At 37.2% G+C, this 23,074-nt stretch overlaps 1 protein-coding gene across 1 annotated transcript in view; it reads right to left on the reverse strand.

Annotated features, from left to right (window-relative positions):
* LOC131427848 (lachesin-like) overlaps window positions 1-19,598 on the reverse strand; it is a 230,169-nt gene extending 210,571 nt beyond the window's left edge. The window contains exons 1-2 of the mRNA XM_058591392.1: window positions 19,535-19,598; window positions 18,468-19,101 (exon numbers count right to left, since the gene is read on the reverse strand). Of these exons, the coding sequence (XP_058447375.1) occupies window positions 18,468-18,630 (163 nt within the window). The 5' untranslated portion in view covers window positions 18,631-19,101; window positions 19,535-19,598. The remainder of the gene's footprint in view (window positions 1-18,467; window positions 19,102-19,534) is intronic.
* Between the last annotated feature and the right edge of the window lie 3,476 nt (window positions 19,599-23,074).

Below are 23,074 nucleotides of genomic sequence, written 5' to 3' on the forward strand. Positions count from 1 at the left end.
TGCGTGCATCGCCGCAATACAATAGCAATAATGGCCCTAATTTGCACTCATTTGTATTATAAGTACATAATAGATTGGCATAATATTAAAACTTTCTCGTACCATTTCCCCATTTGGGATGGTACTGGTGGTCGTACGTGGTGTGCCAACATCGAGGATCGAGCCAATGAGGAAGCCAGCCACAGCTAACGAGACTGAATGATGAAGATTAGACCGAAGGCCAGGTCGGAAGGTCGTGTGTTATTTTGTTCCGTTCAAGATTTATGGGTTCGTACTGAGGGCAAAGTGATTGCAATTGATTCAGAATGTATTGGCGCTATATAGTGCTAGAGTGTGACAATTTCTGAGCTGACGAAGAGCTTCGTACTTCCAGAGCACATTTGAGAACCAAGAATAATCTACAACAAATGAGTCTTAGAATCGAGATTGGGCCTAACTTACCGTTAAGTACCGTATGGGTTAAAAATTGTGTGCTGCCGGTTCAGTTCAATTATAGTGGTGTGAAATAGGAGCTGCCATTGTGTTAAAGAAAGTTCCACCTGAGCCTTCGAGTGATTCCTAATTAGTTCATTAATAGTTACCAGCTTTTTTTCAAACAGGTTGCCAATATTTTTCGGAAGCACTAGAAAATTTCGTTTAGGGATAAACCTTATTTCGTGCTAGGATATAACCATTCTCATTATCTTTACGTTTCGTCTTAGACTCGTCAGTGCATAACAGTTTATGTTGAATTGTTATTCCACCTGCAGTTCAACAACTATTTGCAAGACACTTATAATTAGCACCGGAGTGTTTCCTGACGTGCCGAGCAAAAACATGTTGCGGCTAATGCTGGCCGATTCAGATGGTCATTTCAACATAAACTGTTATGTTGTATCTTCAGATAATGACAATTTGGGGACTGGAGTTAACTAGGAGATTGATTGTATCTATTATCTTTCTCCGGACAGGACCAGCCTAGAGGCAGGCGAAAAAAATAGCCGAGAATTAATCCACTGGATTCTTGCTTCCATGTCGTAAAAGGCGACATTAGCAGGAATTTCTTTTTTCCTACTTTCGATTACCAGATTTTTTCAATATTTCAAATTGGGATACATCCAAAAATCCATTTACATAATAATCGGGTGTTCGTAAATCGAAGTATGACGTACAAAAAGTTTACGTTATTTGGAATTTTCAACGTAAAAAATGTATTCTTTATGTATATGTATTATTAGATATCAATAATATATTGGATAATTATGGAACGAAAATTATCAGTTTTTGCAGGAAAGGATGTTCTAAGTAGCATCAATTCCCAAGATGTCGACTTCCGATTCATCGATATTCGTTACAAACCATCAGAATATAAGTATTTTCGGAACGGGTTTGATGAGTAGATGCCGGAAAACAATGTTTGAGGTGGTTCTGAATTTCAAGATGCCTCCTTTCAATTTATTGATATTCCTTGAAAACCCTTACAATTCACTATGGTCCGAAACGGGAAATTAGCGTGACAAAATGGTTTTCGCTATTAAATATTAGCTTTTTGTAGTTGGTGTCTTCACAAAAGTTGTTTGTAATCAAATGGCGCTCCTTTCGATGAAAAAAGCTACTAGGGTGGTCCTCATTTAGATTGAAATCTGAAATCTAACTTTCTTAATTGAACTCAAAAATGATTTTTCTGTAAAATAAAGTTGTAGGAAATTTTATTGCGAGCAACTTTGTTGACAAAAGCACCTTTCTAGCTCTTCATTTGATCGAGTTACATAAATTTTCCCCAGTAAAAGTAGGGTGGCTCCTGAGAAATCACTTATTTTATTCTAACTCTTTTGTGAAACGTTCCACCGAAAAGTTGTCTCTAGAAGAGTTATTGAACTTATCATTGCGCACAATTCTGCTCAACCAAGCTTTTTCATATGAGCTACCAGTAAAAAGTTATGATTGTTTTTTCACCAAAAACTAGTCAAGCTTCAAATATCAATATTCATTAGATGCCAGATCGATAAAAATGTATCCTATGTGGTTCCTGAAAGGTCATAATATAAGTAATAATTTATGAGAAAATTGCAAGGGTGTTATTTTTTTAACTTATTTAAGGAGTGGGGAGGGGTAGGGTCTAACACTTTCGAAGAATCATTTATTATTTTCTTTATATTTTCTTATAGTAAAACATTTGAAGAATTTCCTGTGAAATTTTCAAAGCCTATTAGAACGAAACTCTGGAAGTTATGAACCTTTATCTACAGCTATCTCAGTCTACAAAGAAGCAAGAGCTCGGCACACAGGCCCAAGATTTCTACTTCGATTGACTTTAAAACTTGACAAAACATTCTTGAAATATTTCGTTTTAATAAATTATAAAAGACAAAATAAGATTTTTTGAAAGTGTTAAACTATACGGGCTTCCTGGAGTAATTAATTGTTTCCTTCGATTTTATAGACAAAATCCTTTAAACGTGTTTTTCTCGAAAACAGGTTTTGAAAGTCCGTGTCCATCGTCATTCGAAAACTAAGGCACCAATTTTTTTTCAAATTTTACACACACTTTCTACAAATAAAAAACCAGACCCCAACGTTTTCCTTTTCGTTGTTTGTTACTTTGAGGAAGTTTGAACGCTAAAAAACGGCGGATTTTTTCGTAAAAAATCGTAGTTTTCACTTTGAAAAAGCAAAGTCTTGGCATTACATTCCTTTTGTGGAACTTGGCCTTTCTGTTTCAACAGACTTCGCAGCCGATTCTTAGTGTACAGAATCATTGCATGGCTAGTACTATGGATCCTACTGACACTAAGAACCCTTCCAGGTCGAGGCTCGAACATACGACAACTGGCTTGTAAGACCAGCGTCCTATGCATTGAACCGCCAACCCGGGACAAAGTTTTCACTTTGAACAACTACCAAAGTTAAAAAAAAAATTTTAAAAATCAAACAGAAACGTTGGGGTCTAGAAAAACTTCTTCTCTAACTATGCTGCGTTCATTTGTTCACTTCTGATTAGTCTACGCTGAGATACAGTGGACACCGCAAATCATGATTTTTATGAAGCGTCCTCAAAAATATCTCTTCACCGACTTATTTCTCAATATTGTTCCATGAAAAAATTACAAAATGTTGTACGAATGATGCTTTTTATCATGCAAAACATTTGAATTTATTTTATGGAACGAGAGTTCTGGAAAAAAATCGCTAAAATGATGATTTTTTCATAGTTTAGACCCTAACCCACCCCCCCCCCTCCTAAAATTAGTTTTAAAAATACATTTAAAAACACCCAAAAACATTGCATAACTCCCAAACGCCTCAACGTATCAACATACTTTTTTCAGCAAAATAATAGTATCAAATTAGTTCTACAAGTGTTCCATACATTGTCCTTTCGAGAAATGAGACACTCAAAAACTACAACTAATACGGTCGAAATATCAATTCTCAATTGTGTTACGACGCACCTGTGGAACTAGCTTGGATTATTTCCAACCGCACAAAGAATATTTTGCTTAAACACTTCTTGCTTGAAAGTCATCTCGATTACCACTTGACAGATTATAACGAATTTTAGCACACTGTGAGTTTATTTTTTCCCAAAACTTCATCAATTTTTACCCATCGATTAAAAAGTTATACACTAAAAAGTTTTGTATTTTTTCAAGCACAGTCCTTAAAAATTAATTGAAATAATTACTCTTAAAGTTTGCGTCTACTTTCTAGTGAAACCGGTTATAGATGCCTCAGTGATAGTAAGACCATTAAATCTTCTAGAAACCTACCTATTCTCTGCATTTTGTTGGAAATAATTTCAGATTTACCATCGTTACAATCTGCAATCTCTGTGAAAATCGATTTGAAAATGAGGCCTTAAAGGGCTGAGTGTTGTGTATAATTCGAATCAGTTCGCATAAGTTTGTACAAAGAGTGTACCGGCTAAAATTGCATCCCAAAGAAATATTTAGGAAAGCTCATTCATTTAACAAATCATCTCCAAACTTTTCGGGAATTACGTTCACTTCCATAGGATGTTTCCCCGGCGCTTCGGAAACGGCTCATGACCGCAGTTCCAGTGCGTTCGGATGATTTAAATCCTTCGATACGAAGTTGACCTCATTAGCCTCACCATTTCAAAACATCTTTCCGGTAATGGCATAAAGCTAAATCCTTCCAGAAAAGCATAGGTCGATAAAAGGAACGAGTTTCAATAGTGACTATATGTCCAAATACAAGGTTTTTTGTAGGATGACTATTTATCAATAGGGATTACTCTATAGTCTGAAAGTTGTTTTGACAGTGTAAGGTGACATCTCTACTCAGTATTGTTTGGCAAATCATCATGAACAGGTTAACTCCAGAACAACGTTTCCAAATCGTGGAAATCTATTATCAAAAGCAGTGTACAATTAATACTGTTTATATCGCAAAATTTTCTACTGTGATGAGGCGCACTTTTGGTTGAACGGATACGTCAACAAGCAAAATTGCTGTATTTGGAGCAAAGATAATTAACACGCCGTCAAAAATTACCGATGTTTCCCAATAATGGTACTGTTTAGTGCGGTCTATAGGTAGGTGAAATCATCGGTCGATATTTCTTTACAAATTAGGAAGGATGACGCGTTACCGTGAATGAAAATCTTTACAGCACCATGCTCCATGAATTTTGGTTGAAAAATCTTCAAGACATGGATGTGGACGAAATTGTGGTTTCAACGGAATGGTGCCACTTGTCATACTGCGGCCGAAACAATCGACTTTTTGTAAGTACATTTCAACGACAACATTATTCCGAGAAATGGACTGGTAAATTGGACTGCGCGTTCGTGTAATTTGAAACCACTTGATTTTTGAAAAAAAAATTCAACATGTTAAGTGGTCGTAAATTGGACCTCCAGAATGACCTTTGTGAAAAATGGTCGTGGCGAACATGTGGCTGAAATCAAATTTAAATGTTAAATGCCAAGAAATTATCTACCAAATAAATAAAAAATTTGGCCATTTCATAATTTTTTATGTATTTTATTTAAATTTCAAATCAGCAAGCTCTTAAAAAACACCTGTTAACAAGTATTCTAGAACGACACAACGCAATCATTCCAGCGCCGCTTTAACATTTTAATACTACTTTAGTAGAACGATTATCTTTTGCCTCAAAATTTTTTCAGGTCTGCGAACATCCAGTAGTCGCTGGGAGCCAAATCTGGCGAATACGGTCGATGTGAGAGTAATTCGAAGTTCAATTCATGTAATTCATTTAACATTCATTCACTTTGAACAGAGCTTTCTCATAGTCAAATGCTCATGCAATATAAAACCAACACGTTCTTTACGATATCAGCTAACTCACGAAACTTCACTTTTCGATCATTCAAAACGATTTTGTGAATTTTTTTTATTTTTTCTGGTATTATCGCCTCATTTTTACGTCTCCTGCGTTCTGAATCATCGGTGTCCTTACGACCACGTTTGAATTTAGCAAACCAACGTTTTATGGTTGTTTCTGAAGGAGCGGTTTCGTACGAATCACGATTGAATCCACTGTACCATCGATATACAGTGGTTTTCGATTGTGCTTCATCGCCATACAAAGAACTAAGTTCATCAACACACGTCGAAAGTTGTGAAAAATAATCCAAAGAAATCTATCTTTTAAAATTCAATTCTTTAGCCAAATCGATTTTTTAACTCACTGTAAACAACACGAATAGCGCTTGTACGTCAAAACGTTCTGTGTACGTTTATGTTAAAAAATGTCAAACTTTATTTTGGTGTTGCCAGATTTTAGCTATTGACATTAGTGTGCCCAGTTCCCGAAAGTACTAGTAAGTAGTGAACTACGTAATTAAAAGCGTTTTGGCCATGAAAGTCGTCGTAACGCAAACCGAATGAAACATTTTTGCACTTGTTCGAATCTATCGCTGCTAGGGTGTCCAGATTATTACTCCGTAATCCAAAATACTGCGTACTAAAGCGACGTAAATTGTCTTTAGGCAATACACATCATCAAAGTTCCTGGTGTTGCGTTTGATAAATCCCAAAACAGCGTAAACCTTTGCCGTAAATAAAGAGAATTGTTTAACAGCAGGAACGCGTTGATCTAGAACAGCTATCATAGAATATTCGAGTACGATCGGGGATTGCGATCGTGAAAAAAAATTGTACTGCCTGAAGTCTTAGGGGCCTAAGGGGCACACAAATAAGTGCCATTAAGGGCTGAGGCCAGTGTGTTTTAAAGACTGTCCCAGAAAGTATGGACGCAACCAAAAACCGCTGCCATTTCGCAATGGTTCATAATCTTTGAATTTTTATGGCTGCGTCCTGTTGTTTACACTCTTCTCTAACCACTTGTGCAGTTGTTTATTTATTTTCATTAGCTTGTTTCGAAATGCGTGGACTTTCAGCAGAACAACGTCGAAAAATTGTGTAAAAATGGTGCACAGAACGCGGACTGTCACTGAGAAAGATAGCAAAAATGGAAGGAGTAAGTGAAAAAGCCGTGCTAAATATAATCAGGAAGTTCGGTGAGGACAACACCTTTGAGGATAAACCGAAAACGGGTCGAAAAAAGGTCCTGCTAACCCTCAGTTGGATAAACGTATACTGAAGGCGTTCGAACAAAAGAAGGAGGTTTCAGTTCGGGATGTCGCCAAAAAAGTGGGCACTTCGAAGTCAAATGTTCTTCGTGCTAAAGAACGTTTGAATCTTCGAACCAATAAGAAGCAGAAATAACCAAAACGTAGTCCGAAACAAGAATCATCGATCAGACCGAGGGTTCGATAGCTGTACAATACGATTCTTGCTGGAAATTTGAATTGCATAATCATGGACGACGAAACATACGTGAAACTCGATTACAAATCCTTGCCGGGACCACAATATTAAACGGTGCGAGAAGGGCAAGTGTTTAACCTGTCCGAGACATCGATTGAAGTCGAAAAATTTGGTAAGAAAGCTATGGTCTGGCAAGCAATTTGTAGCTGCGGTAAGATTTCGAAACCCTTCATCACCACTGCTTCAATAAACAGCGAAATATACATTAAGGAATGTTTACAAAAACGACTTCTACCCATGATTCGAAGCCACAAGAATCCTGTTGTTTTCCGGCAAGATCTTGCTTCTTGCCACTACTCGAAATCAAAGGTAGAATGGTATACTACCAAAAATGTCAGTTTCGTCCCAAAAGACATGAATCCACCAAATTGCCCACAACTTCGACCAATTGAGGAATTTTGGGCATTAACGAAGGCACATCTTAGGAAACATGTCTCGGCAGCCGAAACCATTCAACAGTTCGAAAAAGATTGAAAAAAAGTGTCAAAACTTGTCGCCAAGAAGTCTGCACGGAATTTAATGAGGAACGTTCGCAAGAAGGTGCGCCAGCTAGTCTATAATGGCTAAGTAGCAAATGTTGAGAATAATATTCTGTTGTTGTAGTCTAATATTATCAGTATATCGAATAAAATTTGAATATATAACACTTGTGAATTATTTTCAGCGGAATCAAAGTGCGTCCATACTTTCTGGGTCAGTCTTCAGGGTGGTTTAGAAGGCTATTTTTACGCTTCAGATCATATTTTCTCAGAAACGGTGACGAATATTAAAAAACCCAACAGACAATCTCCTAGAAGATTAGTTTAGATTATTTTGTGAATATTTCAGAACGATTCATTGACATTAGCGGTCGGGAAAGTCTTTTTTCTGAAGGAAGAATTGCATAGCTGAAAACGCCGTCTTTCAACTTGTTCATTGAATATCTCGCCTTCAAAAGCATGGATCAAAAATCTATCCTTACAATGTCTAGATAATTTAATATAGATGCAATTAGTGTATAAAAACAAAGGTGTTGTCGCAATAAAAATGAAGTGAATGTTGTTTTTGCGAAGGTAAGTCGATTTCTGTAAACGCGTCATTTTTTCTGCTCCAGTTTCCTGGTAACGTAACGAAACATGAGAGAGAAATAAAATCGACTCAGCAAGGCTGCCAAACAAGCTTCATAGGATGCAAACACATTTTATGCAAACTTGTAACCAAAAATATCGAAATTTTTCTGGTCACCCAGCCCATCGAGAGTCATTTTGTACATATGCGAGAGAGAATGGAGAGAAATGTAATACACAGAGCGAGCCACGTGGTTTTACGCGCACTACTGGCCTCAGCTCTTAATACGTAAATGCGGCGCTGCACTATACACAGAAAAAATAATGCAATTAATACCACATGTAAATCAATAGTACTATGTAATAGACTTCATTTGAATCGAAAATTCTATTGAAAACTATTCGCAACGTAAAACTAAATTATAATGCTTTTTTATCTATGAACAAAACTGTAGGTTTAAAAGGTCATTTAGTTTTGCATCTAAAGTATGTCGAAATATAAAGAACTATAAAGTAATATTGAATTCTTTTTCTTGTTCCAAATATGTGCATTATAAAATTCACAAAATATTTTTATCTGTGTACAAAAATTTTGTTTTTATCTGCGAGCAGATGGCGGTCGGCTAACAACGCATCATTGTCGTATTTCGAGTTTGTCAATCAGTGTAGAAACGTTTCCGCGGACTATAATCTGTCTTCAAATTTCAAAAAAAAAGGTTTCCATAAAAATAATCAAACTTTCGCGCTGAGAATATCGCTGTCAGGGAGCAGAGCAGTATTTTGCTGGCCTTCCGTAGAATTACTTTTAGGGCGGGAACAAAAAGTTGGAGAATAAACTTATACCCCTAAAAAGGATCTGAACTAAACCAAATAAAAATGAAATAATTATTTTCGGATTTTATATTGTTTTATATAAAATTGCTTAAACTCTTCTGCACATGACAATAATGACTACGCTAGAATATTACACTGATCTATTCCGAAGTCATCATCGCGGTGTCACATGCATTCTCGCAGGCGCTATCCGAAGACAGCAAATGTAATTTTTCGAAGTCGACATGTTCCGACACTTGTAAGATTGAAAAATTGGATAGAAATTTGTAAAATATTCAACATAATTTAATTTTCTCCGCAGACTAAAGCACGTATACATCACACCGAACTGAGTGTTAATCGAATGTTTTCTAAGAAAGGTCGAATGCAAATGAGGAAAGTGGATCCCTTTTTCCGTCCCAGACACGCCATGTCTGTCTGCTGGGGGTTTGGCTGACGGAGTCACTAACGGTGGCACGAATTTCACGGTTTCGGTAATCCTTCCGCTATGCGTGTTCGAATTGTGTTTCCCCTCGATGTCGTATCGTGCACAGATAAAGCAAGCCAAATGGCATGAGCGAATTTATTGAATGGAAAATTATCCGGATTTAACTTCGATTCGCAGTGAACCGTACCGTTAGTGATTTAAGATAATCTCTGCGTCCGTCGGTTAGCTTGGGATCGTCGAAAATCGTGTCATATTTTTGCAGGTACACAACTTCCAAATGATGAAAATAAACGTAAAACGGAATCAACCACATTAACAGGGTGGTAATTATTTCCGTGAACAATTAACGATACAGTGATCGGCTCGTTTTCCATGAACCCCAAAATTAAGTCACAGGAATTCCACCGAAAATTCCCATCTCTTTACACGTGCACCCAATCCAGTTTTTTTTATTTTTCACTTTCCTTTGCGTTCTGTTGGCAGCTTCGCTACCAGAAAAAGCTCCGACCACGCGTACATGAAATGCCTGGCGTATGTTTTTTTGCGGTGCCGCTACTGAATGCCGCTGAATGCGGTCGGTCTCGTAGAGAAGAGAAATAAATTTCCCTCCCCGGTGCAGAAAATGACAAATTATTTTTTGAAAATATATATTTTTAATCGCTTGTCATTATCGCCAATGAACGTGACACGTATAAATTGAGAAAAGCGAGTTTTAATGGCCAATAAAAATTAAGTGCGATAAGATGAAATGGACTACTGTCTCGTTCCGGAAGTGACACCAGAACGGAAAGGTGCCATGGAGGATGATAGCTTTGATGGGGACAATGCTAATTTCGGCAGATGATTATGGCTCTGAACGGCAGTTTTTGGTGTTGGAGAGTGAGAAAGCCGTTCTAGTAGGGCTGAACGTGAAGGATGTATTTGGCGTATCATGTTTCATCTCATCAAACGAGCTTTTAGGAAATTTTGGGAATCAACATCTCGGTTATTTCAGGAACGTTAGGCTACTTTAATAGAAAATGTATTGGTTTTGCCTTCCTATAAAGAAGCCTAGCGATTGCATGCCATGCAAACTGACTTTTCCACTAAGTCCCTGAGGCCGAATGTCATATACCATTTGATTCAGCTCGACGAGCTGAGAAAATATCTGTCTGCATGTTGGTATTTAACCAAAATTCCTTATGATCAAAAAAGAACCGGAATTTTCATTTTAAAATTTCCGCGCTTGTCCAATCGGTAAATTTTTATTCTCTCAACGTTGGCAACACTTTTATACACATTCTGGCAAATTTTGACGCATATCGTACGATTAGTTTTTGTTTGGCGTCTATACAAAGAAGTTGAAAAATTTTCGTGTGGCGATTTTTATAATGAATGAAAATTTAGAACAACGTGCACACATACAGACACACAAACATACACACACACGGACATTTGCTCAGTTCGTCAAGCTGAATCGATTGGTATATGACACTCGGCCCTCCGGGCCTCGGAAAATTTTTCGAAAGTTTGAGCGAATTCTATACCTATTTTTAATATTTATAAAAAAAAGTAAAACCGAACATCTCAATGGTAGAAATTAGCATTATTTTGTTTGAGATAATACTTAAAATACATAACAAAGACTTCGTGGGAAAATGTCAACAAAATATAAAAAACTCGGTCATTGTAATATCAAACCAAAAACCAAATATTTAGAGAAGAAGAATTTTTTCAGTTATTTTATATTCTAGCATTCAGAAATAAATAATAAAACAAAAATTTCTCTCTCTTTTATTTGAAGATAGAACTACTGGATCAATAGTACTTAATAAAATTGGAATAACACATCATCAACGAAATAAGATATAATAACTAATTTAGATGCTAAACAGATATTGTACAATTTCTTGATTCTCTAGATGAAATATCAAGAAAATATCAATTATCGCTATGATAGCACAGAAACGCCAAGACAAGATATGATGGTAAAATTTGTTATTTTTTTTTTATTTTGATCTTTGTTTGCTATTTACATCTACCCGGGTGGTCCCCCCTTTTCCTGTTCCGGAAGCACCGAAAGTAGTGAAGAAAAACTCCAAAAATCGAACTCGCTTCGATTTCTCAGAAATGTTTGAACCGATTTTAACAAATCTTAGTTCAAATTGAAGCTCACATTGTATCGAAAGCTACAGTGAAAATTCATCCGGATCCACTTTCCTGTTCCGCAGTTACAGGGCGATGAGTGTCAAAGCTTTCAAGCCGCCGAATAGAATGATAATATGTACAACACCGGTACGTGCAATGTAGAAGAAAAAAACACAACACGAACGATGTGTGTTTTGTTCTATTCCGGACATGCTATAAAGAAAACGAAACGGCATCGGATGTCTGCTACTGGTGTGTGATATTGGTAAAATACGGTTATGCGGTTGATAAAAGTTTTAACTATTTTATGATAAGTGCGACCGAAAGAATAAAAGAATGTCAATGAATAGAAATTTATTTGAAAAAATAAACATATTTCCGGATTTCAAGCTTCGCGAAGTAGATGAAATTTTTACAGCCGGTAGTTCAGTAATGCAGTGCCAGTGGTGTAGTTATATCAATTATAACAATAATATTAATAATAATACATGTTTTATGCTGCTGATTTATGCTGTTTAGCTAAGTCAAATAAAATGCAAAAGTCACCGAAACGTAAGTTCGCTTCGTTTGTTAGATTTCGTTTAATAATTAGTTTAATTGAAATAGAGCATGAGATAGTAAGTCTAGGATTAACTAGGTTCAAAACTGTTCCATTTTGTAGTATTGAAATTTTTGATCAAAAACTACAAAAAGGATCAACTCACTTTTCTTCAAGATGGCCAAATCGATTTTCACAAACTTATAGGTTCAAAGGAAAAGTTATGTATAATATGAGAAAGGCGTCATTACACCACTAAGTGGATTAAAACAGGTTTCTAAAAATTGATATTGCTTTAAAACTATTCACTGAATTGGAGCTTAACTTATTGTTATGAAAAGTTGAAGGATTCTACTACATAATTGAATAAAAATGCAAACTCGGATGAGAAGCCACAGCTCAGGCTGAGACACCGCACTTATAGAAAACGTTGGAGGTAGGGAGCTTTCTAGATTTTATTATATTATTTAATGATTTTTTGATAGTGTTATACAAAAAGATTATCATTTATTGTTGATCGTTGAGCAAAGAAAAAATAAATTTTCCATGTACATGGTCGAGGAGATTTATCATGAATTAACTTTTACTTCATGGTGTTTTCTCCCAAATCAATTCATGATTCGTAAACTGAAGAGAAAAAGAAGAAAAGCAACATTTTTATGTATTTTACATTATTTTATCAAATTATTAACAATATTTTATTGCAGTGCTTAAAGTAGTTAGGTGCCATCATGGATTTGTAAGAATTAACACAGCACCGAGAAAAATAAATAAATACAAAAAACAGCGCCAAAAATGTTCTGACCTCCGGAACATGATCGAGAGTAAATAGTTAATAATAATATTTTTTTCATTATTGGAAAAGTGCAGCTATTACAAGTTTTTCTAATTGCATAAGAGCTATTCTAAAGATTTTTTATACAAGACAAAGATTAAAAAAGCTAACACTCTCATATAATAAGTTTTCTGCAACTAATTCCTAATAACTAATATTTATTGATTCATGCAAAAATTTAGCTCCCCATAAGTAATTTAGATCGGTTCTTTACCACACGTGTCGCAGACGATGAATAACTTTGAAAACATGATAATACCGATTTATAGGTTGAGATTCGTGTTAATTTTGAATTATCTTTTTAGTTAGTTTTTATCTAAATACTATCAATCACTTCAAACCATGATCAACTGCGAGGCGTTTGGTTGAACAAATAATAATTGACAAATATTCAATAATTAACACAAACGTACCAAAAACTTTCACCGTATTCGAGATACAGCTAGGATATTTTTGAAATAATTGAAGAAAAAATCAAAAATATCCGAAGGTCAAGCAGTGTGTTTTATTTTATTAACATCTGGTTCCAAGTCAATTGAAAACGGCATATTCTACCGCGAAGAAAAGAACGCAATGATCACTTTTAGAATAATATTTCATAGGCTAGGATAGAACTTCTGAATCACACAAAAATCTTCATTTTAACTCGTCTAGTAAATTCCCGATCAACAGGCCGTAACAAGTTTATAACAAAAAGGTGTTTTCGTAGCAAGTGCTGCTATAAGTCTGGTCTCGTTAGTAGGTAAAATATCAAAATTTTGTAACAAGTATCAAAAAGAGAAATAATTTAGATACGATGTGTTGATCGGGTTTATATCAGACTTTTCCAAATTTACAAATGGATCAAAGATCCAGGTAGGAGTTCCTAAATTTAGGATATCGCCAAATATCGAAATGAAGTCTTTTTAAAGAGATGTTGAATAGCACAGTCAGTGCTGTGAAACTTCATTCAATTCAATTGAAATCGAATGTGTGCACACACTGACGATCACTCTACTGCAGTAAACTTCACATTGTAGCACACAACCTTCGCTATCGCACCGTTTCTCTTTCTACCGAAGCTCACTTTAACCATCATCATTTCATCTCTTGAAGTAACAAAATATCTCTTACAATTCAATGAGAGACTGGTCTTCAAGTGAGGTTCTCGTGAACAATCGAATTGGTTCAAGATAATGGATGAAAAGTGAACCAGTCATGATAACTGATATATCAATTACAAAATAAACATGAACTAATTGTTCCCTTTTTCAGTTTTCATTGTTGATATTTCGAAACACATCTAAATAAATTTTAAACATTCAAAATTATCGATTTCAATTCTCTGGTGATAATTGAAAACTCAAATGAGAACCGCCACCCTATATTTATTATTATGATCGGAGAGAGTTTTGGTTATCGAGTTGATGTTTATGCCTACTCATTCGCACTTGCTCACTACCCACAGTGAAGAAAATGAAACAGGTAGACGACTTGGCACTACAAACGGAGCAAGCCAAACTTCAAGTGACAGATACAGTTTATTTTTAATTCAGGCCTATTTGCATACAAGCTTTACGTGGCCGATTGAGCCGATTTTTTAAATAATTTTTTTTGAGTTGGATCTCGTTGTCACCCTTTTTCTAGGGGGAGAGGAGCTTCCATTTCCCTCCTGCGAGGATTGAGGGGCACTTTGTTCGTCTCGTCATCAATTGCCGCATCGGTGGTATTGTTGTCAATTTCCGTCTTCTTTTCTTTGCTAGTTGTTGTAGATGCACCTTGTTGTACATTGGTTGCAATTGCCGGTAACTGTATCTGGTCTACTTTGTTCTATAAAGAATGCTGATGGATTCGTTGAAGGGGATGCTTCATTGTTGTTGGTGGCTGTCACAGGTGTACTGGGGTTGCTTGGGGTTGGTGTGAAGGAAGCACCGTTGTCCTTTGATGTGGTTGTCTCCTTGTCCAGTTTATCACATGGCTTGCCGTAGTGAACAGCTATTTGGCAATATTGACATGTGGCCATTTGATTGTCATAGGTAACAAGTGATTTGCACGGAATTTTTGTATCTTGACCGACAATAACATAAGATGGTATAGCCTTCTTCAAGTGTGTGCGTAATAAACGTACCCCATTTAGAATACCGGGGAAAAAATTCTTTCACTTTTCTTTTTCGATAGAGAGAATCTCTCCGTATTGGGACATAGTTTTGCGAATATAAGGATCGATGACGCTTGAGGGAAGATCATGCACACGCACTTCTATAGCACTATCTTCCATATATACTGGAATGTTGTGCTTAATGTTCTCGTGCTCCACATAATGCACATTATTATTGTCTTTTGCGAATTGAATTGCATCCAACTCTTTATAAAACTGGATGTAAACAACATTATTTGTCTTATTGCATTGAAGTAAATGCACACGTTTAATGTCAAGATGCATTTGCTCCTTAAGCAAACCTTCAAGTTCTCGTATCGAAGGTCGAATTTTGCACTGCCTGAAGTCAACAACAATTGTATTTTTTCGTGTCGGCGGAGCTTTTGTTCGTTTGGTTCACTCATTTCGAGTTCGTTCTATTGTTCACTACACAATACTGTACTTGGTTTCTTCTGTCCCGAACGTAAGCGGTTTTGTTTTATCGACTGACTTGGATGAGCTTCGGCAACAAAAGTAAAATGAATAAGAAGGGATATGCTCAAAGGCAAAGGCCATAAATTTCATTTTCATCTAATAATATTCGATTAAAATGAAGTTTTACCGCACTGAGCACAGTACTCTTGCAGTTCATCATTTTTATCTGTTGTTGGGCAAGATTCGAAAACTCTTCAAGCTACTGGCTGGGGTCCTTTTGCGGTTGATTTGAAATGTTTTCATATAAACGCACAGCGGATTTTTTCAACGTTTCACCAGTTCAAAATTCAACAAACAGTTTTTCTAAAAAATATTTTCTCATCATTTTTCGACAATATACTATCAACTTCCGGCTAGCTTCTGAGAAAAGTTTTATTTGATATTTTTCTCTTTTTCCATGTATGTTTTTGCTTGTCACTCAAAATTTGGAATTGAATGATAAAAGTTAACTATAGCGAAAATCCGTTCATATTACAAAGTAAATAACAGAGATAACATAGATCGGTACATTAAATAGTAGGAGGCGGAGATTATTAGTAGGAGAATACTTGATTGTTTGATAAATTAATAATTTTTTCTCGGTAGCCGGCTGCCCAGATCAACCAATATAACCTAATCAACAATTTTTTGTGTGGAAATAATAAAAAATCAGGACGCGCGTGAAACCTGTTGACCTTTGTTTGGTGATTTAAAATGTGTTGGTATAATGTATAAACTATGTCACTACAATGAATAAACTGTTTTGTCACCAGTTTATTTTGTAGTAGGTTAGGGATGTTTTTATTCATTACGCGATAGTATTTCAAATTTTCCTTAAGTTTTCACAAATAAGAACTATGAACAAAAACTTCCCGAGACATCAGTTTCGAATATTGTTGAAACGTTTACTCGGGAAGCCTGTGAGTTTTGTAGTGCATCCGAGCAACTTGAATCCGGAACTATTAAGTCGCGCATAAATACTACCATTACTGAAATTTATACTAACAAATATCCTGCTCCCGTGACACTTGTGGAATGCGGAGTAGTATATACGGCCACTAGTAACAAAAAATGTTGTACTCGAACTAACATCCCTTCCGATTTCTTAGTCGATCTATCGCTGGTTCAGAATCTGTCAATTTTCATGGCTGCGTCCTGTTGTTTACACTTTTCTCTAACCACTCGTGCAGTTGTTTATTCGTTTTCATTAGTTTGTTTCGAAATGCGTGGACTTTCAGCAGAACAACGTCGAAAAATTGTGTACAAATGGTGCACAGAACGCGGTCTGTCACTGAGAAAGATAGCAAAAATGGAAGGGGTAAGTGAAAAAGCCGTGCGAAATGCAATCAAGAAGTTCGGTAAGGATAACACCTTTGAGGATAAACCGAAAACGGGTCGAAAAAAAGGTCCTGCTAACCCTCAGTTGGATAAACGTATACTGAAGGCGTCCGAAACAAGAAGCATCGATCAGGCCGAGGGTTCGAAAGCTGTACAATACGATTCTTGCTGGGAATTTGAACTGCATTATCATGGACGACGAAACCTACGTGAAACTCGATTGCAAATCCTTGCCGGGACCACAATATTATACGGTGCGAGAAGGGCAAGTGTTAAACCAGTCCGAGACATCGATTGAAGTCGAAAAATTTGGTAAGAAAGCTATGGTCTGGCAAGCAATTTGTAGCTGCGGTAAGATTTCGAAACACTTCATCACCACTGCTTCAATGAACAGCGAGATATACATCAAGGAATGTTTACAAAAACGACTTCTACCCATGATTCGAAGCCACAAGGATCCTGTTGTCTTCTGGCCAGATCTTGCTTCTTGCCACTACTCGAAATCAACGGTAGAATGGTATACTACCAAAAATGTTATTTCGTCCCAAAAGACATGAATCCACCAAATTGCCCACAACTTCTTCAAAATCTTAGGAAACATGTCTCGGCAGCCGAAACCATTCAACAGTTCGAAAAAGATTGGAAAAAAATGTCAAAACTTGTCGCTAAGAAGTCTGTACGAAATTTAACGAGGAACGTTCGCAAGAAGGTGCGCCAGCTAGTCTACGATGGCTAAGTAGCAAATGTTGAGAAAAAAAATTCTGTTGTTGTAGTCTGATATTATCAGTATATCGAGTAAAATTTGAATATCTAACACTTGTGAATTATTTACAGCGAAATCAAAGTACGTCCATACTTTCTGGGACAGTCTTTAGTTTGGTATGACTGTCAGTGACATCTGTGCCAAGTGTCACGTCAAAATATACATTAGTGTTTAGTATACGTCTGTCTTTCTGGAGTGTTAAAAATGTAGTCGGCGATTTTCACAATGAGTGAAATTATTCAACAAAGAAGTTCCATTAACTTTTGTGAGCGGAATCGAATTTCTGATGCCTAAGCGCTCAGAATGTTGCAAAAGGCCTTCAGTGACAATTGTATGTCGCGAGCAAGTATTTTTGATTGGTACAAGTTGTACAAAGAAGGTCGAGAACGCGTTGACGACGAATCACGTCCAGGACGGCTGATGATAAACACGTCAATATAATCAAGGAATTGGTGCTCGAAAATCGACGATTAAAAGTCAGAGACCTTACTGGGATCGTTGGAATATCGGAAGGATTAGTGGAAACCATTTTGAAAGATTAGTTGGGCCTAAGAAAAGTGAAAACACGATTTGTTCCAACATCACTCATTGATTCTTCGGGATTTTTTTTTCAACCAATATCTTTCCGCATCCACCGTACTCGCCTGATTTAGCTCAGTGTGACTTCTGGCTATTCAGCAAACTCAAACTAGGAATTCTCTGTACAATTTTAACTAGTCCCGATCAGTAATTGAGTAGCAACCAGGGGTGGTACGCTCAAAGTTCAAGCTCAAGAAAAGAGCAGCTATTACATTCTATTGCGAATATTTATTTTGCGTGAGGAGATACGATTTTATCGAATTTATATTCGAAATCTCGAAATCGACGTGGCATCTCACCCGAATTTACCCTACTTAATACACAATTTTTTAGTTAACAGTACGTTGATCAGTCATCGGAAAAATGTTATCTCATCACTTGGTGCTTCAATAATATTTTTTCCATGGAAAGAAACCGTACAATGGTTGCCCTTTTCCAGAGCTCCAGCCTTAGAACATCTAAAGCGACAATCAAATCAAACTGACTGGCAACACGACAACACGTGGTCAGCCGGTATTCGCGTGCATGCCGGCAGATGACAGCGACACTGTCCGTCCTTCGATCAGATATAATTAATGTCTAGACTTACCGTTCGCCACCAGTCCGGTGTTGGACGAAGGAGCTGCAACCGATCCCGCTAGCTGTGTCATTGTTCCTAGGAAATGCATTGCTAGCAGCACGTTGACGCTTGGCAGCGCAAAGGGCCACAGCAGCATCAGGAGGGCCCCCACACCACCACCAACGGGGGCCATCCTCGCCGGTTAGTCCAATCAATTACGAACGGAACGCCAAGAAGACGGCCAAGGACCTCAACGGTGGTAACCGTTGGTTGTCAGCACTACTTGCTTTCCGCTTTCGTTCGTTTGTACCACTTGGCAATGGGCCACCGGGACGAAGCTACGAAACTGTATTAGCCTGTAGGTGTCAGATTCAATCGCGAGTCACAACGTATTTCCGGTTGGGCTTTGTCTCGTTTCAAATTATGCAATCGAACCGAAGCACTACTCACTGTTGCCACTAGTTTACGAACGAAATTTACGATGGCAAGATTACACACTTTTATTAACACTCGTTCCAACTAACACCAATCACTTTCAAACAGGATAATTAATCATTCACGTAAATGACACTTATTCAATTGAAATGTGTAAACGATTAACATTCCCTCACCGGCTAGGAATGGAAGATTAAATTGATCACGGTTATTTTGATAGTTCAGAGCACTAGAAGATAAATGGGAAACAGCTTAGTTTTAGTTTGAAACCGTACGATCCGAACTAATGTCGTTTTCGTTTTTAAATTGCACTACACTGGTGTAGCGAAAGCTGCACTGAAACCGTTCGTTTTTACCAATTGCACTACACCAGTGCTACACTTTTTCTGCACCGATACCACTGGTGTAGCACTCATCAAAAGTTTGGTGTAGCTCTGTGCAATGGAATCGTTTATTGTAGTCAATGGTTACTGTTTATGTTTTCGTCATTTTTGTTCGTTTATTCATGCCTCAGTGTAGCACTGCACCGGTGTAGTGCAAATTAAAAACGAAAACGCCATAAGCCACTGATTCAGACCACTCAGATATGATCACTATCCCGATCCACTGTCAGTCTGATCTTTTATCTAAGATTGAGATACGAGCTCGCGAAAAAACACTACCGTTCAACAGCGCATCCGAAACGACACTGAAAAGAAACGGCCAACAGATTCCACATGGAGGGCTAGTTTATCTCGGTGAAACGCCAATTTCATATTTATTCATCATCAGAAGTAGCAGCAGCAGCAGCAGCATTATGCAGGACTGCCGCTACAGAGATTCACTCGGTGGCGTTAGACATCGGTACTATCATCATCAGCATCATCATCATCATCATCATCATCACAACCATTCAGTTTGTAGCAACAAAGCATACGCTCCTAATGTTTACCTTCCAAATTGGAACATTTTTCTCTCGCGTTACTCTTATCTTGCTCAAAAACACAGGTTTCCACAATCAAAACATGCCAAGGAAAATCCTTCTCTCGTCCAGCATCCCCGAAGAATGGGAAATTCCTCTCATTGTTTACATTTTCACACCTTAACGGGTGAGCGAGTCCCACCCTAACAGAGAGCAAAGGCAAACGAACGAAGAGCGATGTAAAGAAAACCGATGAAATCGGGTCAGTTCCGAACGTTCCCGAGGTGTGTGCGTTACAGGGCGCATGCTCTCCCGCCTCCCCTACGAACGATCTCTTTTTTACACTGAACTGATTTATTCTCGAGAGCACTATCTGCCTCCCACCAAACCGCTAGCTGGCAGGTGAGGCTACGTTTCTACTCTCAGTATTCCTTTTTGGGAGAAAGTTTCCTTCCGTCGGTACTCCTCGTGGAATAGACCACTCGACCAATCAGCGTGCAGCTCAGCGCCATGTGCAAAAAGAAATTGCCGTTTTTTTTTACCCAACTCGTGAATAAACGAAAGAAATTCCGATCAACTTTCTTATGTTCGCCGTTTCAGACGTCCTTGGCCCCCCACCAAAAAATGCCCCATTGAAACATTCATTGTATGTACCACGAGAAAACGTGAGTCAGGATGCAGTCTCCATCATGGATTGCTTCTTCGCTGTTCTGTTCTTCGTTGTTTACCTTTGAACAATCGGGGAGATAATCCCAGGGAAAAAAATGGAAGTTATGCCGTCTAGTCGATTCTCGTGATTCACCCAATATGCTGAAGGACATTCTCAAGGGCCTATCATCAAATGCTTTAACTTTTCTCCTTATCTTCCTCTCACTCTTTCTTTCTGTCTTTCCAGCCATTCAAATCTCAGGGGCTCAACACAGCATAATTTCCCAAGTGACAGTAACATTGACCCCGGAACGTGCGGATTTCGAAGGTGGAAAAGAATTTGCATTTGCATGCACCGTCAGGTGTTTACTCATTTTCCAGCCCAGGAAGTTTACGTTCACCGATCAGGAAAGTTGGGTGACTATTCGGTGACTAGGTGAAAAATGAGAAACAGCTTGAGGCGACATTAGCCAGTGTCTACTCGGAAGCTATTCGCCGGTAGTCAACGAACTCGTGTATATAAACAATGGAACCGGGATTACAAACACACGCCAGTAGAGAACGGACTATGAATGGGCATTCGAGCTATGAATAAAGGTACAGTGTTATTGATTTACACATGTTTTGATTGTCAGAAATAAACCAAATCAATTATTTTTTTTCCTACTTTGAATATAATTGATATGAAGTACCGGAGTATTGAAAAACTTAGTTCGAAATTCTTCTACCAGTGCAATAAACCCTTTCTCATTCAAAAGTTCTTCTTCAATTTGAAGCAAACTGTAAATGAATTTACAAGAATTTCGAGATATAGTACATTGATAGATCACGTGTATTCCAATTTCGACGGTGTTTAATTAAATGTGGAAACCGATTGCATGATTTCAGATCTAGAACAATTGCAATTCACGTAACGAGTAGTTCTAGAAATTAGGAAAATACGGTGAAAATTAAGTGTGGGAAAAATATTCAAAGCAAACCATATTTCGACTTGTATCACGAAGCTTGAGTTGTCACAGTTGACTGGAAATTTGGATCGCAGGGCACAGTTATTCGAATCAATAAAAACGTGGACATAAATCAGTAGCTGCCAAACCATTCTTTTAATGCATATAATTGCTTTTAGGAAATTTTTTTACAAATATCTACCGCGTAATTTGATTCTATCTCTAATTGATCATGGCCTACTTTGACAAAAAATATAACAAAAATTTTTTTTTCTGAAGAGATAGAAATTTTTTTTCCTCTACAAAGTTTTAGAACTATTGAAAATAATTTACCTTGTCAAATATACCAAAAGTCTAGGTCGCACCGTTTCGGATATACAAAGCGTTTTCATGGCAACCCTCCTAAAATCAGTTTTGTATTCATAACTTGTTTCGAGTTATTTTTTAAGCATACTTTGCTTGGAATAATTGAGTAAAATAAAAAATCCCATATTTTTGTTGAAGAATAGTGCATAGGTTTGTTGTTTCCTGACAAAGTTATTCAACATTTTACCATTTTTTCATCTATCATAACACATGGATCAATAAGTCCCGAGACTAACAATGGAAACAACATTTTTTTTGCAAAATTTTTTTTTATTCATCAACATAATCACCTTTTAGGATGATACAATGGTTCCAACGTTTTTTTTTTCGATAAACTGCTTTCTGAATCATCGACTCGTTGCTGTTTTTGTTCCATCGAAAGCAATCGCGGCACTCACTAGGAACAAACCTTTTTCATGTTAAATTTTTCATGAAGGATAGTAAATACACTTCCATATGATATCTGTGTCATCTCAGCAATCTCACGGAGCTTCACTTTACGATCTTTCATTATAATTTTTGTCACTTCACTCACATTTTCCGGTGTAACGAGTTCCTCAGGTCTACCCGAGCGTTCCGCGTCATTTGTGTCAGTACGACCACGTTTAAACTCGGCGAACCACCGACAAATCGTTGCTTTTGATGGACAAGAGTCCGGATAACATTTTTCAATCCATTGTTTCGCTTGCACGGTGTTTTTACCCATTAAAAAACAATGTTTTATCAAAACACGAAACTCGGTTTTTTTTCATTTTTTAAACAAACTATAAAACGACTTTACTCCAACCTCGATAACTCAGCTGTTTCTGGTCGGATCGACTTAAAATTTTGACCCGTTTCAAGCAAAGGTTTGTACTCTAGATAGACGTGATTACTGGTTTACTACGAGCGCCATCTCTGCTTTAGTCTCGGGACTTATTGATCCATGTGTTAAAACCTTGCACCGAAGCGAAATATGCAACTTTATGCAGCTGATTTTTACAAAATTTATAGGAAAAATGGAACTTTTTTTAGGCCTTTTCAAAGTTTGTTTTAGATATTGAATTATGACAATCGTTTGAATTAAAAAATATTGCAATTTATTCGTCATATGGACATACGAATCGGTTTGGGTTATGCTGGTTCCTGAATACCGGCTCTAGAAGTACCTTAAATCACCCTAAACTCTAAAGTGGAAATTACTTCGACATATCATGGAATGTTTAATCGATTGTTACACTTTTAGATTCAAATTCGATCCGATTTGCAGTTTCGACATTACAGAATAATTAGTGATTAAAATCTCAAATTGCCGCTTAAAACGACGGAGATTAGAATAATGTCATGAAAACTGAAACACC

The sequence above is a fragment of the Malaya genurostris genome, chromosome 2, assembly GCF_030247185.1.
Source record: "Malaya genurostris strain Urasoe2022 chromosome 2, Malgen_1.1, whole genome shotgun sequence".
In the NCBI taxonomy this organism is placed as follows: Eukaryota; Metazoa; Arthropoda; class Insecta; order Diptera; family Culicidae; genus Malaya; species Malaya genurostris.